This window comes from Girardinichthys multiradiatus, chromosome 20 (assembly GCF_021462225.1).
Source record: "Girardinichthys multiradiatus isolate DD_20200921_A chromosome 20, DD_fGirMul_XY1, whole genome shotgun sequence".
In the NCBI taxonomy this organism is placed as follows: domain Eukaryota; kingdom Metazoa; phylum Chordata; class Actinopteri; order Cyprinodontiformes; family Goodeidae; genus Girardinichthys; species Girardinichthys multiradiatus.
Window position 1 is genome coordinate 41,493,529 of NC_061812.1, and position 15,518 is coordinate 41,509,046.

The 15,518-nt window shown below is 39.8% G+C and overlaps 1 protein-coding gene across 1 annotated transcript; it reads left to right on the forward strand.

The window, feature by feature from the left end:
- The first annotated feature begins 446 nt into the window (after positions 1-446).
- gnl3l (guanine nucleotide binding protein-like 3 (nucleolar)-like) lies at positions 447-14,406 on the forward strand. The gene is made up of 15 exons (XM_047346638.1): positions 447-562; positions 643-686; positions 1,126-1,236; positions 2,873-2,989; positions 3,078-3,161; positions 3,278-3,413; positions 3,513-3,616; positions 3,716-3,860; positions 4,036-4,123; positions 8,549-8,726; positions 8,808-8,950; positions 9,036-9,172; positions 10,550-10,710; positions 10,826-10,997; positions 14,315-14,406. Exons 1-15 carry the CDS (start codon positions 550-552, stop codon positions 14,365-14,367), a joined length of 1,686 nt encoding a protein of 561 aa, XP_047202594.1. The 5' UTR covers positions 447-549; the 3' UTR covers positions 14,368-14,406.
- Positions 14,407-15,518: the final 1,112 nt, after the last annotated feature.

Genomic DNA, 15,518 nt, shown 5'->3' on the forward strand with positions numbered 1-15,518 from the left:
TTAGTTGCTGCTCTTTATCTTTGTCTTTTTAAATATTTCTGCCCCAGTCTTGCACAGAGTCAGCCCACAGCTTTCCCCTATTTTGGTTGGAAACAGACTCTATTAGGCTGACCCTGCCAGAATTTGTATCCCTCTACAAATAATGGACAAACAGTATCCGACATTCTTGATTTTTAGTTCACAGATACTTTCTATGATGTCTAACTACTCCTGAAATGACGGAGTTGTTAGCTCTCAATACAGTGAAGTTATAGGGGGATACTAATAACAGACTGAGCCTGCAAGAAGCATATCCTGTTTTTATGGGTTATATTGAATCATACCATCAGCTGAACACTTGTCTGGCATTTAACAGACATGTGATTAGAACAAATAGATGGGTTTAACTCCTCTCGTTGCTCTGTAGGTGGTTGACATATTGTCTGGCAGGCTGAGAGAAGCTGACTCTGTGTGTGTGTGCTTTTACTTTGACACTTCACCGGATGTTGACAGTTTAACGACTAAGCCAGCTGACGTACACGTGCAGGAGAAGAAGACGAGGCTGAAGTCATGTCCAAAGCAAGTAAGTTACTGTGATAAATGCATTAGCCTGATATGTATGTGCGTATGGTTTGTTTTGACGGGTTCTGCATTTGTTTCCAGAACAGAAACGAGCTAAACGTCTTGGTTTTCTTGGAAAGTTTAAGGTAAGCACCACTGCGGCTACCGCTGTCTGTAGCTAACTTTTGCTTCAGGAATCATTTATTTATGGCTACTCGCCTGTCACTCATATATATTTAACATAGATGTATAACATTGGCAGACGTAATATTTTTGCGTTTTGAAAATAAAGTTGTAAGTCGATATCCTAGTCCTAACTCCGCTTCATGGGAAGATACACATGGTTTAGAAGCTAGCAGTAAAACCCTGGTGATGACTGACTTGTCAAAGTTTTAATCTGCTGATTGCAAAAATAAACAAAATCGAAACAATTCTGCTGCTTTACACTACTGTAGATTTACTTTTTGATATTATAAAAAGACAAAAAATGTGTATGTCCACTTAGTCTCTGGACTGTGATCTCAGTCTGCCAATCTGACTTCTGATGCCTTTCACCGTGGTAAAGAAATGAAATCCTGTTTTCAGTCTAAAGATGGGCGGAAGGCTGATGGCTCAGGGCCGACAAACACTGCAAAGCAGCCAGCTGTTCACCAGCTCAAGGACTCCAGGAAACCAGAGGATGTCAGGAAGCAAAGGGTAATTTTTTTTAAATGGTTTTTAAGGTCAAGGTTGATCAAAATTTCACCTACAAGGTAGTGATGGCACGATGAAGCCTCCTTAAGAGAAGTGGTGGCCTAGTGGTTGGAGAACAGGGCATTTGCGTTGCCACAAGTACCCTGGTTCAAATCCCACAGCCACTGTCGGTCCGTGAGCAAGACCCTCAGCCCCTGAATGCTCCCTGGGTGACGCACAATGGCAGCCCACTGCACCCTAATGGATGGGTTAAATGCAGAGGATAATTTCTCCATTGTGAGGTCAATAAAGTCTAATTAGAACAGATGCCCAAGTCCAGTCCTTAAGAGCTACTATCCTGCAACGTTTAGATGCATCCCTTCTCCAACACGCCTGAATCAAATGAATTGCTCGTCATCAGGCCTCTGCAGAACAGAATGACTGCTGATGAGGGAATTCAGCCACTCAGGTGTGTTGGAAAAGGGATGCATTTAAAAACTGCATGGTAGTAGCTCTCGAGGAATGGAGTTGGGCTCCCCTGCTCTAGAAGCACTGAGGCTTTCCATCCGGTTGCTCCACTCATGAGCCAAGGCATCAAGATGCTTTATTTGCTCTTCTGGGTCATCAAGTGGACAATAACTGTAGAACAGGCAGAGTGATTATAGTGACATGAATTTCCTGTGTAAAGCTTTAAGTTGAATAAATAAATGGTGTTTGTGATGCCAGTAAATTCCAAATATGATCTTAATCTGTCTTTACGGCACAATGGCTGGATTAAAAGTGGAAGCAAATATGGAAGAGGCCTGTGATGTCACTTATTCTTATAATAACGATTTTTATTTAAGCAGGTAAAGCCTCATTGAGATTATAATTTTCTTTTCCAAGATAAACTTAAAAGCTATATTTCCTAACTGGGAATCAAACCAGGGCAGTGGTGGTGAGAGAACCCAGGACTAAGGCCTCTGAACATTTAAAGTATTTAACCATCACAACACCTATTATTATGAGTAGTTTGATGCATACCAATGCTATTTGTTTAATATATTCAGAGCATTTCAAACTGCAAGGAAACAATGGTGAGTTTAGAACGTAATGTTATAAATAACAAACACAAAAACTACTGTAATCTTAAGTTTGATTCATAATTCTGTTTTACCCTAGAAAGAATACGTATGTTAAAGTTTGATATACTTAATAATAGTTGAAGTTGGACTAATCGGGAGGACTTCAAGTATATTTGAACATGAGAATAATAGTCTATTTGAAAATGACTATATTTTACTAGTATGTTGGTAGTACATTATCAAATATGTTTCTATGCATTAAAATATATTTTGTTTAGCAAGGGTACATTTGGCTAGATGCTTTTGCTTCTCTCTAACATAAAAAGTATTCAAGGTAACGCCTGGTTCAGGTATAATAACTCTTTACACAACATTTATGGCCCTTTTTAGTCGTGTTTGTTTTTATATTAAAGGACTCAATGAGATCTTGTATCAGCTTCTTGAAGGAGTTTCCACTTTTCTGTTTTGGATATTTCAACCTCTACTTGAATTAGGTAGAAGGGAATCGTTGGAAGGATAGGTGTAGAGATATCCCTAGGAAATGGGATTCAGCCATAAGTACTAGATTTAAGGCTATAATTAACGTCTCTTCTCAGCTTCAAGATCTCCGGGAAAAGCAGAAGCTGTCCAGAGAACGGGAGATGATGAAGAGGAGAAATTTACAAACCTTTCAGAGCGACATCCTACAGCGACAAAGAGAGTTTGAGCTGAAGGTAAATAGAAGCCCGGTCTGAAAGCTAATCAAATGCTGCATATTGCGATGCTTGCTTCAGCTTTTCCTTTCTTGTATTGTCCAAACAGGAAACAGAGATGCAGAGTTTGGAAAAACATGTGAACTTTGAAAATGAGAATTCAAGAAAGGCGTATTACAGAGAATTTAAAAAGGTAGGTTTCTGTTGTATCTGTGCAAAACATCCAGCTTTCTGTAAATATTAAAAGCTTAATGATCTTTATATAGAATAGTTTGGGTAAAAGAGATTTTTCTTGCCTTTCTTTGCAAGGTTGTGGAGGCGTCAGATGTAATTTTGGAGGTTTTGGATGCACGTGACCCTCTGGGCTGCAGATGTCCTCAAGTAGAACAAGCAGTTATCCAGAGTGGAACCAACAAGAGGATAGTTTTAGTCCTTAATAAGATTGGTAAGAACGCTTGCAACTAAGATTATAGAAATAGTTCATGTATGTATATGTTTTATATTTAATAGTTTCTTTCACATAGTTTTTTTTCCTTGATTATAGATTTGGTATCAAAAGAAATTGTGGAAAAGTGGATTAAGTATCTCCGTAACGAGTTTCCTACAGTGGCTTTCAAAGCATCTACCCAGCAACAAACCAAGAACTTGGTAAACACTGAAACTTCAAAATTTTATATTGCACTAATGTTGAAAAATTATAGTTTGATGAAGTTAATTGTAACATCACTATGCATTCTCTTTTTCCAGAAACGCAGTAACGTCCCAGTGACAAAAGCCACCTCTGAGCTTCTGAGCAGCAGTGCATGTATTGGAGCCGACTGCTTGATGAAACTACTGGGAAACTATTGCCGCAACCAGGATATTAAGACTGCCATTACTGTGGGAGTTGTAGGTAAGCTGCTGTATTCAGTAGTGTGAACACTTAAGCAGCTGTTTTAAGGTTCTTCATTTTCGGCTGCACTCATTGTAGGACATGTGCCAAACAACAACTTTGTTCATAGGTTGTGTGTACACAATGCAATTTAATGTGGTCTGAAGTGAAATAATGGGGCCTTATGTCCTGTAAGGTTTTCCTAACGTGGGGAAGAGTAGCTTGATCAACAGTCTGAAACGAGCACGGGCATGCAATGTTGGAGCCACACCTGGAGTCACAAAGTAAGTGTAACTTTGACGCCTCGTTCCACATGCTCAACTTAGATCTGCTGAACCAGTAGTGTCCAGCTATGTCCTGCCTCCAGCACAGCTGATTCCTGTGGCTGAATTACTACTTCAGCATGTCGTTGAGTTTACTAAATTAGGTTGAGTCTGTGATGGAAAGCGTGTGAGACACTGGCAGTCGATAGCTCAGGCTGGACCAGTACTCTAAAGGCTGCAATTTATTCACCTTGAACAGTGTTGAGCCAGTTCATCCTTAACAACTAGTTCAGACAGGTTCAATAGAACTAGTTTATGTTCATAGTTCATCATCTAAATATTTTCAACTAACTTCACAGCTCCAACTTGTGCAAGTTCTCATTCATTTGTCATGTCTTGTCTAAAATAAAGAAAAAATATGTAGGTCATGATGTCATTCGCTAATTAGCATATGGATTGTCCCAGTGCCTTGTCGTTGTTTTATTCTGGTCTGATCTCTTTGCTCACATAAATTATTTTTTTCTAATAGCTAAATTTCCTAAACAGCTGCCCTCCTTCATATGTTTTAATAGTTTCCTCAACAGAAAATGAAACTGAAACTCTGGCTGAAAGGCGTAAATCTTAGATTGAATCTCAATCACGTTTAGCCCTCTTATTACCATCAAGCTTTTTGCCCTTTAAATCATTAATGCACTGTCAAAAAGCCAACGTAATACTGAATGACGGCCAAAAACTAAAAGTTAAAGTTGTTTTGGACGTAAGCTGACAGAATCTTCAATTATGTAATACCTGGTTCACACGGCATGATTTTTTTATGTCTTTTTTTAACCCGATCTTCCCCTTCTGACATTCCCCGATTATCGTGATAGCTCTTAAGATAATCTTATGAGATATTCTTGCTGTGTGTGGTGTGTTAAGAGTGATCTAGTCTACTCAGGAGGACATCAGGACCACTCTGACCTCACATCGGGGATATTCAACATGTTGGATTTTCTTGGCCCGATATCCTACCGTGTGGGGTGTCCCCGAAGGACAAACGAGCATGAATATGACGAACATGTCATATTCATATGATGAATATGAGATGTAGCCAATCAGAAAGCAAGGTGACAAACACAGAGGGAAATTACTTCCAACTTACCGTTGATCTCGGGGGATCTTGCGAGATTTCCAGTCTGACATCTGAATGTTTGTGAGTGAAATCTGTTCGTGTGTGGTCTGTTGAGCTGGACGTGTGGCTGGACACCACACACTGTAGGACCAAACCTGTTATACCTACGTTTTTTATCACCATGTGTGGGGTGTCTCAGGTTTTTAAAATCAACCGACAATTTTAAAATGTCGCAGTGTGAACCAGGCATAAATGATTCACATCTCTGCTGCTCTTTCAGGTACCTACCTGCAGGTTGGCCGGACAGAGGAGATCAAAGCTGCAGCTTCTCTGCATGTCTTTGCTCCAGCTCCTGTCCATAATGAGAAGAGAAATGAATCAAAATCAGGGAGCCAAAAATCCCTGTTACCCGATAGATTTAAGGGATGGAGTTTGAGCCTTGGGTTAACATCATTATGTATAAAGTGAAGTCAAGCAGAGGGAAGTGGCAGAAAGCCCTAAGCGGAATGCTGTGGCTTTTCCTCTGTGAGACACTTCTTAAATCTTTCATTCACCCACAATGCTGTTTACTGACATCTAACTGGGCTGCGTTACCTTTATGTTCTCCATCTTTAAAAACAGTGTTGTTCAGTTCAGGGTTCTAAAAATATGGACTTATTCATTGAAACATGTTCATGCACAACACTGACCTTAAAATGCAATGAAAGGAATGCAGCATCCAAACACAGTGAATGCAATGCTTAAAGTCAATGAAAAGTGGAGCGAGCTAGTAGTTGATGTATACAGTACAAACCAAAAGTTTGGACACACCTTCTCATTCAAAGAGTTTTCTTTATTTTCATGACTATGAATATTGTAGCTTCACACTGAAGGCATCAAAACTATGAATTAACACATGTGGAATTATATACTGAACCAAAAAGTGTGAAACAACTGAAAATATGTCTTATATTCTAGGTTCTTCAAAGTAGCCACCTTTTGCTTTCATTACTGCTCCGCACACTCTTGGCATTCTGTTGATGAGCTTCAAGAGGTAGTCACCTGAAATGGTTTTCCAACAGTCTTGAGGGAGTTCCCAGAGATGCTTAGCACTTGTTTGGCCCTTTTACCTTCACTCTGCAGTCCAGCTCACCCCAAACTATCTCGATTGGGTTCAGGTCCGGTGACTGTGGAGGCCAGGTCATCTGGCGCAGCACCCCATCACTCTCCTTCTTGGTCAAATAGCCCTTACACAGCCTGGAGGTGTGTTTGGGGTCATTGTACTGTTGAAAAATAAACGATGGTCCAACTAAACGCAAACCGGATGGAATAGCATGCCGCTGCAAGATGCTGTGGTAGCCATGCTGGTTCAGTATGCCTTCAATTTTGAATAAATCCCCAACAGTGTCACCAGCAAAGCACCCCCACACCATCACACCTCCTCCTCCATGCTTCATAGTGGGAACCAGGCATGTAGAGTCCATCCGTTCACCTCTTCTGCGCCGCACAAAGACACGGTGGTTGGAAGCAAAGATCTCAAACTTGGACTCATCAGACCAAAGCACAGATTTCCACTGGTCTAATGTCCATTCCTTGTGTTCTTTAGCTCAAACAAGTCTCTTCCGTTTGTTGCCTGTCCTCAGCAGAGGTTTCCTAGCAGCTATTTTACCATGAAGGCCTGATTCACACAGTCTCCTCTTAACAGTTGTTCTAGAGATGTGTCTGCTGCTAGAACTCTGTGTGGCATTGACCTGTTCTCTAATCTGAGCTGCTGTTAACCTGCGATTTCTGAGGCTGGTGACTCGGATGAACTTATCGTCCGCAGCAGAGGTGACTCTTGGTCTTCCTTTCCTGGGGCGGTCCTCATGTGAGCCAGTTTCTTTGTAGCGCTTGATGGTTTTTGCGACTGCACTTGGGGACACTTTCAAAGTTTTCCCAGTTGTTCGGTCTGACTGACCTACATTTCTTAAAGTAATGATGGCCACTCGTTTTTCTTTACTTAGCTGCTTTTTTCTTGCCATAATACAAATTCTAACAGTCTATTCAGTAGGACTATCAGCTGTGTACTATATCCACCTCCTGCACAACACAACTGATGGTCCCAACCCCATTTATAAGGCTTGAAATCCCACTTATTAAACCTGACAGGGCACACCTGTGAAGTGAAAACCATTTCAGGTAACTACCACTTGAAGCTCATCAACAGAATGCCTAGAGAGTGCGGAGCAGTAATCACAGCAAAAGGTGGCTACTTTGAAGAACCTAGAATATAAGACATATTTTCAGTTGTTTCACACTTTTTTGTTCAGTATATAATTCCACATGTGTTAATTCATAGTTTTGATGCCTTCAGTGTGAAGCTACAATATTCATAGTCATGAAAATGAAGAAAACTCTTTGAATGAGAAGGTGTCTTCAAACCTTTGGTCTGTACTTTATATAAAAGCAGGACAGACACATAAACTAAAAGCTCTACTTGAATGAGAAGCCAATACGAGGAGATGTTCTTTTAAACTGTTTTTAAAGGTTTTTGAACCTTGAGTAATTTTGAGAAAGGCACCATCACCGTAGTATTTCTGCTTTAATCGTGAAACACTGAAGAGTGTCAGACTAATCGACCTAGAGTGGTGTATGAAATACAACAAGATATTTTTCTGTAGATGGATCGAGGTCAGATATTTATGGCTTATGATTAATCCTGTAAGGCAAATAAAGGTCATTGCGACAGGTTGGGTTCTCTCTCTTTTCGTCATGCTTGCCAATACCAAAAGACAAGTATTGGGATTTTATACCATCTATTAACAACAAAGACATAAATACACCATGTCTACATTAAGGAATCACAATATTGTAGTTAAGTTGAATTTTAGACAAAACAATAAGATTTAAGAGACCCTCACATTTGCCAAGTCACTGAATAAATAAAAAGCATGTTTTGATATAAAAGCTGATCTCTTTAAAAAGAAAAAAAAAAGTTCTGTTAAAATTTGAATTACAATTACTTTCACATGATCAAATTTATTACATTTCTTTTATGGAAAGTTTTATACTTTTTATATGTCCTATTTTATTAACTTAAAATAGTGAAAAGTAGTGCAGCTCAGCAAATATAGGTTTATGCTATAATCTACTGCACCAGAGGAGCGATGGCTGTAGGTCTAATAGGGCGGCAGCGGCGCCAGAAGCTGTCATAGAACTGTAAATAATAGTTCTATGACAGCTTAAGTTATTATTCATTTCTAAATCCATAAAGTTTGGATCTTACAGTGGTCAGCAGGGAGGAACGGAGAAGTGGGCTCATTGGACACAACAGAAGCCTTTGCTGGATGTTTTTCAATTAATATTTTGGTCTTCAGGTGTCTTCAAGAAGTGCATTTGGACAAACATATTAAGCTCTTGGATTGTCCTGGAATTGTCATGGCAACATCAACAACCGATGCTGCAATGATTCTTCGTAACTGTGTGAAAATCGAGCAGCTTGTAGATCCTCTTCCACCTGTTGAAGCCATCCTCCGAAGGTGTAACAAGGCACAGGTCGGAACCAACTCTTCTCTAACAATTACATATAGATACCGCCTCTCAGTCAGGGCCTTGATGTTACCTTTATGTTTACAGATCATTGAGCACTACGGTGTTCCCGACTTTCAGACAGCTCAGGAGTTCCTGTCTCTTCTTGCCCGGCGACAAGGCAAGCTGAGGAAGGGCGGACTGCCTGACACTGATAAAGCAGCTAAGAGCGTATTGATGGACTGGACAGGGTGGGTTACTTTGATTTTTTTAAACTTTTACCAATGATATTCACTCAGTGTTTAGTGTGAATTAACTTTCATTGTGTGCATGCAGAGGAAGGATCAGTTACTTCACACACCCTCCAGAAACGCACACTCTGCCCACCCACGTCAGCGCTGAGATCGTTTCCGAGATGGGCAAAGCCTTTGACTGGGATGAGTTGGAAAAAGGAAATCAGGAGGTTCTTGCAGGTAAACAAAGTCAAAGTCTTGGACCTCATTTATGTAGTAACAGCATTACATAAAGACAAACGAGAGTTTTAGGGACCTTTTCATATCACACGCTTTAAAACAGCTTGGTCCAAACTTCATCTGCGTGACGTTTGCAGTGGTGGGCACAACCAATCCGGAAATAAGCTCAACTAACCCATATTCTGCTAACTAAAATAAGAGCTTCGCTAACGCTAAACAGATAAAGAATTAGTGGAAGCTAACGCTAAGACGGCTGTCACTCAGGGTTGCTAGATCTGACAGTTTCCAACCCAAACACAACGTAGAACCCGCCCAGCTCTATAAAAACCAGGCCAAATTACAACCTCTCTTCAAACTCATCTTTAAACCATAAAACTATTACACGCAAAATTTTCCCTGTCTCTCTCAGTCTCTCTCTCACACACACAGAGTGTATATCAATCGAACATTTCTTTTTCACACACAGTTAATCACCTACGGTTTCCAAAGTTAGAGAAGAAGCTAAAAGTTAGCTCCACTGTTAGCGAATTAGCGGAACTGTGCCCAACACTGGAAGCTTGCAAAAGCAAGAGCGGTTCTTCCACAGTTGTGATTGTGTTCACTAAATGCACAATTCATCTTGAAGGGGCAGCTTATGTCATCTGAGAATAGCCGGGACCTCCCATAAATGCCTGGGGGATTGAGCTATTTTCTATGCTCTAAACATTTAGGAATAAAATGGGAGACAAAACAGAACTCCTACAGTTTTTGAGATATTCTTTGAATCTGGAATTGATGCATCAAACCCAAAGGATCTCATAAATTTACATAAATCTGCGATGATAATTTAGATTTGATTGTCGATCATGTTTCTGTACTTGCTGTCATTGAATCCTTCCCACCTTAAGGATAACTGGGTTATTATATCCCTAAGAGTACCAGCAAAATATCATTGCAACTATTAATTAATGTCAAATCAGTCTGTACTAGGTGTTTGTTCCTGATATAAGTCTGGATTTATAACCTGGATAGTTTTTTTTAGATGCAGGGTACAGTTGTGTTTATTGTTTTTCATATAAAACCAGAAAAGGGTGGCATGCATTAGTAGTCCCCCACCCAGAGTCAGTAATCATTTGAACCACTTTTCAGTCCAGTTAGAGATGTAGGTTTGAGTTATGTCTGTGCCATCTTTGCACATGTAGAGATCAATTGTTTATTGTGTTTATGTCAGTATTCAAGTCTTGCCACAGATTGTCAATTCAATTTATGTCCGGACTTTGCCTTCATCATACGAACACATAAATATGCTTACTTTATGTCTATTAATAATAGTAAATTAATTTTGTCAGAATAGGTGTCTTGATTAGATAAACTCTTAACTTTGTTTCTGTGTTTCAGAGTCTTCTTGCCCTGACATCCAAATGGGATTCTGCATGGAAACTGCCGGAATGACGCAAGGAGGTCAGAATGAGTTACCTGAACTGGAAATGGAAGGAGGGTCTGTGGAAGATGAAGATAAAGATGACGCTGAATTCATGGAGGATGACCAGGATTCAGAGGTGAGGAACACTTTTGTCCTTACATCTGCATAACTCACAAACCTTCAGCCTCTTCTCAAATGAAAGTAATCAAACTAACCCTTTACATCTGATATATCTATCCTGCTCCAAATAGTTTGGACCAATGACGGTGGAAATAAAAGCACAGAAAAAGACTGAGTTCTCTGTAAAAGATGCTGCTCCCAAAGCTCCAGATTTGAAAGATATCCTGAAAGTAGATCCCCTGCAGCAGGGCCAGGCACTCCTAGCTGCCAGCAAGAAAAGGAAAAAACAGCAGAAAAGAGCTGGTTTGTATAATCAATTTTTATATTTTTGTCTTAGTTTTATTAAATTCTGTATGAACTTTCTAAAAAAAGTTAAAACACATTAAAAGGCATGGCTGCACGCAAAAATAAATGTTTCATTTAAAAATTTGAGAGATTGTGTTTAGGCCTGGTGAAGCTTAAGGTTTTTCAGTTTCACAATGCTGGTTCACTCGTTGGTGGGGTCCATTACCATAGGGACATATACAGGTCCTTTTCAAAATATTAGCATATTGTGATAAAGTTCAATATTTTCCATAATGTAATGATGAAAATTTAACATTAATATATTTTAGATTCATTGCACACTAACTGAAATATTTCAGGTCTTTTATTGTCTTAATACGGATGATTTTGGCATACAGCTCATGAAAACCCAAAATTCCTATCTCACTAAATTAGCATATTTCATCCGACCAATAAAAGAAAAGTGTTTTTAATACAAAAAACGTCAACCTTCAAATAATCATGTACAGTTATGCACTCAATACTTGGTTGGGAATCCTTTTGCAGAAATGACTGCTTCAATGCGGCGTGGCATGGAGGCAATCAGCCTGTGGCACTGCTGAGGTCTTATGGAGGCCCAGGATGCTTCGATAGCGGCCTTTAGCTCATCCAGAGTGTTGGGTCTTGAGTCTCTCAACGTTCTCTTCACAATATCCCACAGATTCTCTATGGGGTTCAGGTCAGGAGAGTTGGCAGGCCAATTGAGCACAGTGATACCATGGTCAGTAAACCATTTACCAGTGGTTTTGGCACTGTGAGCAGGTGCCAGGTCGTGCTGAAAAATGAAATCTTCATCTCCATAAAGCTTTTCAACAGATGGAAGCATGAAGTGCTCCAAAATCTCCTGATAGCTGTCTGCATTGACCCTGCCCTTGATAAAACACAGTGGACCAACACCAGCAGCTGACACGGCACCCCAGACCATCACTGACTGTGGGTACTTGACACTGGACTTCTGGCATTTTGGCATTTCCTTCTCCCCAGTCTTCCTCCAGACTCTGGCACCTTGATTTCCGAATGACATGAAGAATTTGCTTTCATCTGAAAAAAGTACTTTGGACCACTGAGCAACAGTCCAGTGCTGCTTCTCTGTAGCCCAGGTCAGGCGCTTCTGCCGCTGTTTCTGGTTCAAAAGTGGCTTGATCTGGGGAATGCGGCACCTGTAGCCCATTTCCTGCACACGCCTGTGCACGGTGGCTCTGGATGTTTCTACTCCAGACTCAGTCCACTGCTTCCGCAGGTCCCCCAAGGTCTGGAATCGGCCCTTCTCCACAATCTTCCTCAGGGTCCGGTCACCTCTTCTCGTTGTGCAGCGTTTTCTGCCACACTTTTTCCTTCCCACAGACTTCCCACTGAGGTGCCTTGATTCAGCACTCTGGGAACAGCCTATTCATTCAGAAATTTCTTTCTGTGTCTTACCCTCTTGCTTGAGGTGTCAATAGTGGCCTTCTGGACAGCAGTCAGGTTGGCAGTCTTACCCATGATTGGGGTTTTGAGTGATGAACCAGGCTGGGAGTTTTAAAGGCCTCAGGAATCTTTTGCAGGTGTTTAGAGTTAACTCGTTGATTCAGATGATTAGGTTCATAGCTCGTTTAGAGACCCTTTTAATGATATGCTAATTTTGTGAGATAGGAATTTTGGGTTTTCATGAGCTGTATGCCAAAATCATCTGTATTAAAACAATAAAAGACCTGAAATATTTCAGTTAGTGTGCAATGAATCTAAAATATATGAATGTTAAATTTTCATCATTACATTATGGAAAATAATGAACTTTATCACAATATGCTAATATTTTGAGAAGGACCTGTACAGGAAACATAATCTCAAAGGTCTTAACCGTATATTTGTCTGTCTGACTTTCACTGATTTGGTCCAAATATCACAGTAACAAGAGAACATGTTCCTTATTGTTGTCATATACATGGGGTGAGTGCATACTCCGAATTACATTCTAAAGACCATCAAATTATCAGCACCAGAAGTCCAGCTGATTCGGGCCTGTTTGTGCTTAAGTTTAGAAATCAAGGCATCTGATGGTTGCTATTCCACACTGATTATTTTTATTTTATTTGGCAGCTGTCATTTGTTTTCCACCTGTTTGAAAATTATTCTTCATTTGAGAATTTTGATATTGTCTTCTGGCATTAAACAATGTGCACTAGTGAGCTGCTTAAAGCAGCAGCTTGTCTTTCTTCTACTGTAACAGTACAGATGTGGTGTGTGATTAACATGAGGTTGTGATGTTATGTTTGTCACACACTGACTCTCTACTCAGCCACAGCAACAATGTGCTACTCAGAGATCCTCCTCCTTGGGTATTTGTTGATGACAGCTAGGCGAGTATATAATACATTGGCTGGATGATATGCTGGCCAGCCTAGAGTCTGCTTGCTCATATCTGTATTAACGTTATTAAATGTTTGAAAGCAAATTTTTAGATTTTTGCTTGAATGAGACGAAAAGAACTTAATGATTAAAAGCATCTTTGCAGCAACTGTCTAGACTCACTAATAGATTGAACTTTGATTGGTGCTTATTGTGATCAAATCTTGAGATTTCTGATTTTTCTTTTTTTTTTTATTAAAAGATTAAAAACTCCAAACATAAAAACTCTCAAACACATAAACCAACATGCACTTTGATTCACTGTTTTGTATTTTAAACTGCTTCCTCTATCATAGAGCCTGCAGCACATTTTCTTTTTCTTAAAGTCCTTTAAAAATTAAAATTGGAATGTCTCAAAATCTGCCTCAGCATGTCAGACCTCAAGGAAATCAGAATTCTGTATTGGACAGGAAAAGCCGGCAGGAAAACCTCAACTTTTAAGCAGAACAAGCGGTGTGTAAGACAGAATGTGACTGAAACTTTCTAATGCTTCAAGAAAAGAGGAAATGAAACTGACAAGAAAAAAAAAAAACATTCCTGACGTTGAGCATCTTAATGTGGTATGTAGGTGGGTTTTCATTCTTGTAGAACTGTGTGGACTGCACTCTGCTGTTCTCATGAATAACAGTTTGTATGTTTTGCCACAAATATGCAGACGTTTAATAAACCATGGAAATTCTTTGTAAAACCAAGATAATAACCAGCCATGTACTGGGACTGTTAGAAGCCCTTTATTAATTAGTAATAAATTATTAATTAGTAAACCCATGTAATCAGAATATTTTAAACCTTTTGGACTGACTGAACAGACACAGGGATTTGTTTTTCTACTGTTTATGTTACATAACTTGTTTTTGATTGATGGTGTTGTGCAACTAAAAAGAAAATGTTTTTCTTTTGTTTTACAGACAAAATTGCTACCAAACTCTCAGACACACTTACATCTGCAATGGACTTCTAATTCTCTGATTGGAACTGAATTAAAATGAAAGTTAAACTATTCTTAGTCCTGTCGTTACTTGCCCATTCACCAACACGGTGTTGCCATTTGGAAACTTTTAATCTTGAACGAGAATTATACCTATTGCATGGGAGGCTTTCGTCACGTTTTTTGGATTTCTATTTAGAATGTCTCATAAGTTTGTTTTTTTATTTAAAAAAATAAAAGATGAAAATATAACACCAGGTTGCTCTGGTGTACAGGTCCTTCTCAAAATATTAGCATGTGATAAAGTTAATTATTTTCCATAATGTCATGATGAAAATTTAACATTCATATATTTTAGATTCATTGCACACTAACTGAAATATTTCAGGTCTTTTATTGTCTTAATACGGATGATTTTGGCATACAGCTCATGAAAACCCAAAATTCCTATCTCACTAAATTAGCATATTTCATCCGACCAATAAAAGAAAAGTGTTTTTAATACAAAAAACGTCAACCTTCAAATAATCATGTACAGTTATGCACTCAATACTTGGTCGGGAATCCTTTTGCAGAAATAACTGCTTCAATGCGGCGTGGCATGGAGGCAATCAGCCTGTGGCACTGCTGAGGTCTTATGGAGGCCCAGGATGCTTCGATAGCGGCCTTTAGCTCATCCAGAGTGTTGGGTCTTGAGCCTCTCAACGTTCTCTTCACAATATCCCACAGATTCTCTATGGGGTTCAGGTCAGGAGAGTTGGCAGGCCAATTGAGCACAGTGATACCATGGTCAGTAAACCATTTACCAGTGGTTTTGGCACTGTGAGCAGGTGCCAGGTCGTGCTGAAAAATGAAATCTTCATCTCCATAAAGCTTTTCAGCAGATGGAAGCATGAAGTGCTCCAAAATCTCCTGATAGCTAGCTGCATTGACCCTGCCCTTGATAAAACACAGTGGACCAACACCAGCAGCTGACACGGCACCCCAGACCATCACTGACTGTGGGTACTTGACACTGGACTTCTGGCATTTTGGCATTTCCTTCTCCCCAGTCTTCCTCCAGACTCTGGCACCTTGATTTCCGAATGACATGCAGAATTTGCTTTCATCCGAAAAAAGTACTTTGGACCACTGAGCAACAGTCCAGTGCTGCTTCTCTGTAGCCCAGGACTGGGGAATGTGGC

Excerpts from the sequence above, each read along its gene's own strand:
- gnl3l (XM_047346638.1), top strand. Across the intron at positions 3,617-3,715 it reads AGCAACAAACCAAGAACTTG|AAACGCAGTAACGTCCCAGT; the intron begins GTAAACACTGAA and ends CTCTTTTTCCAG. Across the intron at positions 9,173-10,549 it reads AAATCAGGAGGTTCTTGCAG|AGTCTTCTTGCCCTGACATC; the intron begins GTAAACAAAGTC and ends TCTGTGTTTCAG.